We start from the raw sequence: 9,828 nt of genomic DNA, 5'->3' as shown, positions 1-9,828 counted from the left end.
CTCCCCGCCCTACGATGTCGCGCAGAAAGCTGGGCTCTGGCAGCGCCGCTGCCGGTGAGCCAGCCCCCGCAAGGCAAGCGGTGTTGAGCAGATTCTTCCAGTCTACAGGAAGCCTGAAATCCACCTCCTCCCCAACGGGTGCGGAGGAAAAGGCGGACCTTCCTTCTGACCCTGCAGCGCCCCCAGCGTCCACTTTTTCGTCTCAGCTGCCTCCACACGTGGTGGGTTTGGTCCAGGGTGGGGCGGGGTCTTCGGGGGAGGGGGCGGGGCAAGATGGGCGGGGACGGTGCTTCTGGGTGGAGCGGGAGGGGGCGGGGCCCGTGCGAGGATCGGCGAGTTGATGCTGCCAGAGGAGAAAGGGGCGGGATTCCGGAAGGTGAAGGGCACAGTCAAGCCGTTCTCCATCCTAAGTGTAGTTCAAAGATTCTCGTTTCCCCTTGGGGTAATAGACTTGAGGCCAAGATCACACAGGTTCTTAATGACAAACCAGAGATAGGAACTCAGGTCTCATGACTCTCATTCTGATAAGGGAAGGCGCTTGTGGGCAAAGGATACATATTTTAACCTCCATCCTCCGTCCCCCCCCCCTTTTTTTTTTTTTTACTTCCCCTGGATTGAAAATTGAAGACGAGCTTAATTTATTTTATTGATACGGGTTTTGTTTGTAGGTGACTGGACGAAAACTGCCATTAAATCTCTAGTTTTTAAGGCTGCAACAACATTGCTGGGTATTTCAAGCCACAGTGGGTAAAAACAGTCATATTGTGCAGTTCCCAGTGACTACATACATCCCTTGTAGTTCAGATTGTAAAGTCTCTTGTACAATTTGGGTGGATAAAGTTTCCTAAGATGGTGCAGATGTGATGGTTAGTCATTAGATTCTTCCTGTTGCTTATCACCCTTCCACTGAATAAATGAGTAGTTGTGTTTTTGTGTGTTTCTTTAAACCAGGGGCACTACCACAGGGAGAAACCTAAGGGTGAGCCTTCGCTGGGGTCCCTGGTACAGTTCTACCCAAACTGAGGGTGTTGAAGGGTATTGCAGACTGGAGTTTAGCCACCCTCCAAGTTTTAATGTGTGTGACAGCTCGGCTGCTTCAAAATCTTGTTCCCTTAATTTATATTTCTTCCATAGAGTGATTGCTCCTCTCTTGTTTTGTTTTTTTGACCATAGTGTACATTTTCAGGAATTGACCAAGATTTTATTTTGTACCCACTACTTAGAGGGTATTTGGTGAAGGACTTAAGTTTTTGACAGGCTTCCTGCCAACCCATGTTGGTAATCTTGTGGCATCTTCAGTGGTGAACGTAAAACCTAAATTACAATTAACATCTCAAACTTGATACTGTTCTTTTATTGTCTGATTTCATCTTTTATAAATAAATAACTAGTTTTTTTTTCTTAAAGGTATTTTATTTAACATACTTAAGTAGGGTAATTCAAGTTACATAATTTGAGATAGGTGAAGACTGATTGTAAAGAAAAGTGGCAGCCTTGGTTTTAATTAACCTCAGTAGGGCTTGGGACGCTGAGGCTCATGACCAGCCAAGTCTCCGCCTTGACTTAAATGATGGTAAAAACCTTCACCCGTAGTTCGTTTCAGAGCTCAAAGTAGGTGATTCTAGGAAGGGTGGATGTCAAGGACTTTGCTGTCATTCAGAAGGAAGGTTTAAATTATTTCACATTTATCACGTTTTGAGATCAGAGGTAACACATCATTTTCTGACCTTCCTGATATAGGTTGCAGAAATTGACAGAAGTAAGAAGAGACCACTAGAGAATGATGGGCCTGTTAAAAAGAAAGCAAAGAAAGTCCAAGAAAAGGAAGGTCGAAGTGATTCAGCAAAGTCTGGGAAGCCTGGTGAGTTCTGTGGCAGTGATTTTTCATTCTCACTAGTTATGGCTCTGATATTCTTGGATTATCCAGAGGGCAGAGAAGGCTATTGGTGAGTTCTTCCATGTTTTCCCTTTGTGGAGAAAGGTCTTGCATTTGAGTAGAGGGGCCCCTCCATAAGTGGTGGTGGTGTGTGTAGGAGTTTGGGGGAGGGGAGGTAAGAGCTGGAGTTCCGCGATTTGGCTGTAGTTCTCCCAGTTTTCTCTTTTATTCTCTCTAGTAATTTTTGTCCTGATTATAAAAGTAAAACATGTTTGTTGTAAAAATTTCAAGCAGTACAGACAGTGAAAGAACCCAAAATCTCCCTTTCAGTGAGGCCTGCTGCTAATTTGGAGGGTACTGTATATTGCAGGTTTTTCTATTTATAGACGTTTATATAGAACTAGACCCGCAAATAAGTTAATAATAATATTTCATAAGTTGTATTATACTGTATAAACTAATTTGCAACTATCTTATTCCACTTAGCAGAACATTTTGAACAATTTTCAGTATCAGGACATGTAGGTAGATCTGCCCGTTATTTTAATTTTATTTTTTTTAGCATGGAGCTGCTTTTATTGTATGCTAAAAGGTTTTGGATAAAACCATGATTCCTGAGCTCCTAGACTTCTAGATGTGGTGTTGGATATATAGATGGTTGAGCAGATTTTTCTCTAGTTTTCGGCTTCAGCAAATTTGTCATAAAAAATACAAATGCTTCTTCCTTGATTATTCCCACACCTGAACTGAAGGAAGCCTTTCTGAACTGGCAGTAGCTCAGGAATTAAGCTTTGTAGTGGAATCATCCCTGCAGTGGTGGGAGTAGGGTAGTAGGGTGGTGAAGGAAGGTGAGGAGGAGGGCATGAAAGTAAGCCGTCAGCGGGACTCACCACACACACTGAGTCCTTGGCCCTAGGTCCCCATTACTCCAGATCTGGCCACATGAACTCTGAAGTTTGTGGAAATGAGACCAGAAACATGGAAGTTTTTGAAATAATGAACTTTACAGCTTATTTTAAAAAAAGTAATGGGAAGAAAAGAGAGGAGTTTCTACCAGCCAGAAGGTCCCTGGCCCCTTCACCTCCGTTTTTAAAATGTCCGTTTTTAAAATGTCCGTTTTAGATAGTCTTTCTTTTGCATAAGTACAAACCCAAAATTTGTACCCCACCCCCATCCTGGGAAAGTTTTTCTGTATCCATAGGGGGGAAATCCTTGTATAACATACAAACTTATAAAATACTTTTGAAGAGTTATTCAAATATACATTTTGAAAGGGGGCGAGTGATATAGGGTGAACATACACATTTGAAGAGATTCATGTATACAATTTTTCTAGCTATGAGATTAGCAGGAGACAAGATACAGTATACATCTGAAAAGGTTTAAATATTGATATAAAAAGTTTTAAGCTTTTAGAAATGAACAAAACACAACTCTTGCCCTCAGTGTTTTTGCTTTAAAAGGGAAGGTAAGAGATGATAAATACAGTCCCACTCTCCTTTTATCTAATAGCAGCTTAATGATAGTATTGCTCTAAAGGGTAAACTTATGTATTCTGGCATATAGTAGATATCCAGTACATGACAGTTTCCTTTCTTTTATGGATTGCTTGCTTATGAATAACTGCTAATTAGCAGACTGTTATAAGTAGAGAGAGATGATCTTGTTACAGGAGTACAGAGAAAGAAAAGTTGGGGAATTAGCAATGAGTTTCATGGGAAAGGTATCTTTGAGATGGGTCTTGATGAGGGAATACAATTTTGACATGGAAATTGGGGTCCAGGGCATTCCAGGGAAAGAATAGCATGAGCACAGCTGTGGGGGCAGGAAAACAGCTGTGTTTGGGTTGGTGACCTGGTTTCCTTGGTGCACGCCTGGTGTCGGTATCTTTAGGTCTTTCCCATGGAGTTGGTCAGATTTCCCAGTCCAGGGTGTTGGGTCTACCCAGCTATTGCCTAGAGGGGAGAGCTATGTTCTGAGCGCTGGTGAGAAGAGGCTGGGTTTCTCAGCATATGGTAAGCCTGTATTCCCATTAGTATTCTCCTGGTTTACGACAGTACTTCATCTCAACTGTTCAAGTTCTGCCTTTTCCAGAGAAATCGCCAAACCTCTGCTGATGTGGTGAAAGAACAGCTGCCCTTTAGCTTAGAGTGGGATAGAAGTCTAGGGATCAAATTACTTGGAAACAATCCTTTTTGTTTTAGAACCTCCCTTTAGTCCATTTTCAGAGCTACTGGTGCCCTAATTCCTGAGCCTTTTAAGCATTTCTTGTTATAGATAGGATTGGTTCTTGGTTTTCTTCGCTACTGATTTAGGATTTAGCTTTCAGGTATGCTAAATTGGTATTGCTCCTTCATTTTTCCTTTTAGCCTCAGATATTTCATTTGCAAGTGTTACCTCTTTGTAAAAGAAGGCAGGGGGTTTTAGGACCAAACAAAATTAGATGTGTGTTTCAATATACCATCTGTACTTCTTCCAACCAATGTTTCTTTATTTCTGTGTCACATGTAATGACACGGTTAGACTAATTGCTTTAGTGAAAAGCTTCCTCTTTAAAAATTCTGTGCTGGTTATGAATTGACATAATTAGACAAAATACTATTGTTATATTTGTTTCTTCTTTGCTAAATAAGAGCCAAAGAAATGTCTGAAGACCAGGATGGTTTTAAAGTCTCTGGAAAAATTGAAAGAATTCTGCTGCGATTCCGCTCTTCCTCAAAACAGAGTTCAGAGAGAGCCTCTTCAGGAGAGATTTGCAGTTCTGCCAAAATGTACTGATTTTGATGATATCAGTCTTCTGCGTGCAAAGAATGCGGTTTCTTCTGAAGATTCCAAATCTCACACTAGTCAGAAGGTATGTAATAGTTACATGGGTTACATATCCAGAATAGTAGCTTTTGAAGTGTCCTTAACACGTTGCGTACGGATCATGAGAATCTTCACTTTTTCTGAGCCATGCGTTAAGGACGGATAACGAGAATTTCAAAAGATTGGGCAGAGAGCAGTGAGAGGCCAAGACAGGGAGGTGAGACGAGTGGCGATAGGGAACCAGCTGTGAAAGTGCCTACGCAGCAGGCCCCCAAGGAAGACAATCCGGCCAGGCTCTCGGGAGATTTGGCCACGCATCATCTGGAGCCCATAGTGGGAAGAGGAAAGAAAAAATATCACACACGGGTGTGTAAAGTGTGCGCATCAAAAAAAGTGAGAAGTGAAACTCGGTACATATGCAATTTTTGCCGTGTCCCACTGCACAAAGGAAGCTGCTTTCTGCAGTATCACACCAGGAGGGATTACTAACATCATAGGTGAGTAAATCCTAAAAAATTCCATAGAAAAATAATAAATGACATAGAAGCATTTACGCTTTAAAGAGAAGAGTGCATTTTAAAGTAGTTTCTTTTAAAAACCTGCCAGAACAGAGGGGTTTGAGGGATTTAAACTCCGCCGTACGCAACGTGCTAAGGTTCTGTGGGTCTACTCAGGGCATGGTCCCCAAATTTGGCTGATCATCTGAACTAGTTGAGGGAGCTTTTGCTTTTTATTTTATTTTCAAATCCCTGGAGATTCTGATTTACTGTGTGTTAAGGAGGGATGACTTGGTTTGTATTAAAACCAAACAAAGCAAGAGCCTCAGGTGATTCTGATGTACAGCCTTGATCAGGAGCCATTGACTTGAGGGGATTCTTTGTCAATGATTAATAATAAGCACAGATTTTTATAGTCCTTATAGTTTCTGTGATTAACCTGGATAGTCACGATGGGCAAAGTATATAGATGTTTTGAGGTTTTCAGTTGAAAGTGTGGCTAATATATGGTAAATTCAAAGGTAAACCAAATGAATATGGGCTCTTCTACTGTTTTGTGATTTAGTAATGTTTTTTATCATTGCAAAAGCAGGAAATTTAACTCTCTCTTGCTCCATCATTGAAATCTATAATTTAGAATAGTGGTTTTCAGCCCAGCTTTAAATTAGAATCACTGGAGAACTTAACAAAAATACTGATAGCAAGAAATTTTCCTTAGAATCATATTTAATTGGTTTTCAATGGGAACTGGACATGGATATTGTTTAAAAGCTCTCATTTTAGTGGACAGTCATGGTTGAGAACCACTGAATTAGAGAAATAGTCTTTACTTCTATTTTTTTGAATGATTTAAATCTACTGAAAGCTATAGATTCTTTCCTCAGAAAAATATCAAACTAAGATCCATTGTTTTATCTCAGATCATCAGGAAAAAAGGTGTTTTTGGTTCTTATTTTAATCTCTTTTAATACTTAGAAGCAGTTCACTGATGTGGTGGTCATAAAATATAGAGGTCAAAAAGTTTGTCTATCTAAGCTCACAATTTTTTAACTGGAGAATTTAGGGCATTGTAGGAGCCTGTTTATTGTTGCTTTATGCATAGAATGACCAACTTAGCTTTTCTAGTTTACAGAAAACTAGAAGTAACCAGTTAGAAGGGATACCTAGAAGTAGTACGTGGATATTATTGCAATTGATAGCTGCCTATTTGATGGCATGGAAGGACGCAGACTAAGGGTGAAAAGCTACTGAATAAACTTAAATGCCCAGTGGTCTGGGACCGTTAGTGTGGGCGCAGCAACCCCATAAGTCTTGATAGGTCCTGAAATTTCCATGTTACTATTTTGATTACCCTGCGTTGTCAAGACAAAGTTAAATTGAGCTCAGGATGCTGTCTCTGGGAATATGAAATAGTATAACATGTCCGAGAAGTATTTTCACCAAAATGGTGAAAAAAATTGTTGCTTGATACTCAAGTATTCAGATTGACGTATATATGCATAAAACTTTCTGTTTGCCTACTCTCATTCCATATGTGAATAAGGTATAAAGTAAATACTGTTTTCCCCCAAGGAAATATGTTTTTTGAAGTATTAAGTTTTTCATTATGTAGTATTCCTGGATTTTACATTAAATGTCATAGAAATGAAGTAGAAAATCCCCATCAAAATTAAAAGCAAATACTTTGTTCAATCTGATATATTGACCCACTTTTCTCTTGCCATACCTCTCCATATTTTACTGTTATGTTTACTGTCATGTTATTGCTGATCTTCAGAGGTTTGCTGGGCTATACTTTCAGATGAATTGATCTCTACCTGCTGTCCTAGCTAAGCTGAATTTTTTAAACATTTAGCAACTGTAAAATACAAGTTTATGGGTTTTCTTTCGGACTGGAGTTCCCCTCTCTGGGCCATATAGACATTTCTCTTTCTTTTCTTCCCATGTTGGTCACTAATTTTTTAGGCCATATTTTTAATTCCAGGGGTAGCTGGTAAATTTTTTTAGTTGTTGGCAGTGACATAGTGACGATTAGTTAGAAGGATTTCAACAAACATCCTACCAATTTGTCTTTTACCTTTTGTATCAGTAAGTCTCTTAAGCAAGGAATTTGCTCTATGCGGTGAATTGGATTAATTATGGTTTTCATACAGGAGAGTAGGGATAGCAGGAATGCCAATGTTGAAAATGTAACCTTGTGCTTTATACTTTTCAAAAGCTCTAATTGTGATTCTTTCTTGGAATAAAGGGGTTCTGTTGTTCTTACTGATGGAGAGACACAGATTTCATGCCTACTGACTTTTTGTGCCTCACCCACCTGGGAATAAATGAGAAGAAAAATGTTAATTACAATATGTTTAATGAAATTAAATGGAAAAAGAAGTATAAAATATTAAAATGTTTCAGCTTGCAATATTTTCTTTAATAATTATATAGTAGTTTAGTTTGGCTCATATTTTTTCTTTTACTTTGAAAAAATTTCAAACATACAAAAAATTTGGCCTTAATATATTATGTACTCCTGTATACCTTTCACTTAAATTCACCTGTTGTTACTTCATGGCAAATTTATATTCTGTCTCTCTGGGAACTATTATTATGATTAGTACTTTGTAAACTATAAAAATCTCTTGGTTGCCAGGACAAGACATTTTCTGATTTCAGTCAGTTTGGATCATCACACGGGAGTTATGAAAACTTGCAGAAAATTTCTGATTCTAAACCATCTAACAAAAGGACCAAAAGCATCTACACGCCTTTAGAATTACAATATATAGAAATGAAGCAGAAGCAAAAAGATGCAATTTTGTGTGTGGAATGTGGATATAAGTATAGGTTCTTTGGGGAAGATGCAGAGGTAAGTTATTTTTTCAAACATTGTTTCTGGCTTTTCTTGTCCAGCCTTAAATATTTTCCAGTGTTTTTGTTTCACTTTCTAACCTTGTGGAAAACCAAATGTAATCAATTACCCTTTAATAAAAATGCTGTCATTTAAAGTAAAAACTAAAATAATGCAAACGAACTTGGTAGGTGCTAGATTTTCGGGGAAAAAAGGTGAGGGTCCCTATTGGAATGTCAGTGCTTATTCTCCATGGTGTTAGCTCAGTACCTTTCTTTCATCAAAAGTTGGATGAATCAATTAGTGAGTGAACCATAGTCATGTGAGTATCTGTTTCCCGATGAAGACTCAAGCAAGAAGGAAATTTTGAGATGTAAGTAAGTTCCTCTGTTTACTCTTAATTTATGAATTTTCATAGCCGGGAACATTCTTAAGTAAATGGAAGAGCACATTAACTGTGGCAGCCACCAAAAGAAGACATTTGAAGTCTTACAGATCTCTTTGTATTTTAGTCATCTTGCTATCTTGGGTTTGTGTTTAATTTTGGGTATTTGATGCAGGCCTAATTAAAGGTTAGAAATGAATTTAAACATTTATGACAAGCTTAGGGAGAGTGAGGACGCTTTGTTGGAGTCCTGGATGATTGTGATGATTCCAGTTTTAGGCCTGGTTGGATTGTACATTATCAGAGTGATGAGTGACATATCTGCTGCCTCACGGATGGGAAATGAAGACTTGGTCAACTTGTTTTCTTCCAGCTTCCTAAGTCCTGTTGTGGCAAGAAAGTGGTGTTCTCTAGTTCAGATGGCGTTATGCTGTGTTCTGTGTTGTGCAGTTAGACTTTGAAACAAGAGTCCACAGGTTTCATGAGGATAAGGACAACTTCGTATTTGGCATCCTGTAGGTGACATGGTGAAAAGAAATGCTGCTCTCGCCTCTTCTCTCCAGGTCAAATGATCAAGTTAGCCTTGACCACAGTAAAGGCTGATGTTTTCCTGCTCTGCCCTGCAGTGATGAACTAAAACAGTTCACAGATGGCTGGGGTAGGGGAGGGAGAGTCCTGGAATGAGAATTCCACAGCTCTCGTGGGTAATCTCTGAGCCATGGTGCTTTCTAGAAGAAAGCAGGGAGTCAGGTGGTGCTGTCAGTTCTGCATTCCTATCACTCATTAATCAAGAATTAGCCAACCAGACCAGGGGGTTCTCTTCTCACTTCCTCAAGGATGCCATCTGTCCAAGTAAGTTCATAATTTATGTATACATACTCTGTAGTATCTCCTAATTTTTGGTTATTTGCATGTGCTGTGTAGCACATTCTTATAACAGTTTCATGCTCTCTGCATTGAATAGCCCTTGTTCAGGGAAAGCTACAGCACTTTAAAGTTTTGATAGAGCTAAGGACGTAGAAGTCCCTGTCATATTTTTCCAAGTCATTTATAGATATAGATGTTGGCTGTGAGGTTAGACCCAAAATAGAGTAAACCTTAGGCTTTTACACAGGGATGTCTTTTAAACTTTTTATTGATATACCACACAGATAGACAAGGGCACAAATCCTAAGTTTATACCTTCATGGATTTTTAACAACGTGAACAAATACCACACAGGAATCCTGAAATAGAAATTTATTGATACTCTCTTTTTCAATTTTTTTAGATTGCAGCCCGGGAGCTCAATATTTATTGCCATTTAGATCACAACTTTATGACAGCAAGTATACCTACTCACAGACTATTTGTTCACGTACGCCGGCTTGTGTCAAAGGGATACAAGGTCAGCCGTGGCTTCTCTTCCAGGGAGGGAAAACAT

General features: G+C 39.2%; 1 protein-coding gene across 1 annotated transcript in view; it reads left to right on the top strand.

Moving 5' to 3' along the window:
- Window positions 1–14: 14 nt before the first annotated feature.
- MSH3 (mutS homolog 3) overlaps window positions 15–9,828 on the top strand; it is a 143,459-nt gene continuing 133,645 nt past the window's right edge. Inside the window, exons 1-5 of the mRNA XM_074328782.1 lie at window positions 15–221; window positions 1,741–1,861; window positions 4,510–4,730; window positions 7,823–8,038; window positions 9,676–9,792. Of these exons, the coding sequence (XP_074184883.1) occupies window positions 15–221; window positions 1,741–1,861; window positions 4,510–4,730; window positions 7,823–8,038; window positions 9,676–9,792 (882 nt within the window). The remainder of the gene's footprint in view (window positions 222–1,740; window positions 1,862–4,509; window positions 4,731–7,822; window positions 8,039–9,675; window positions 9,793–9,828) is intronic.

This window comes from Rhinolophus sinicus, linkage group LG03 (genome assembly GCF_036562045.2).
Source record: "Rhinolophus sinicus isolate RSC01 linkage group LG03, ASM3656204v1, whole genome shotgun sequence".
Taxonomy (NCBI): domain Eukaryota; kingdom Metazoa; phylum Chordata; class Mammalia; order Chiroptera; family Rhinolophidae; genus Rhinolophus; species Rhinolophus sinicus.
Note: the sequence above shows the minus strand (reverse complement) of the source record. Positions and strands in the feature narration are given on the sequence as shown.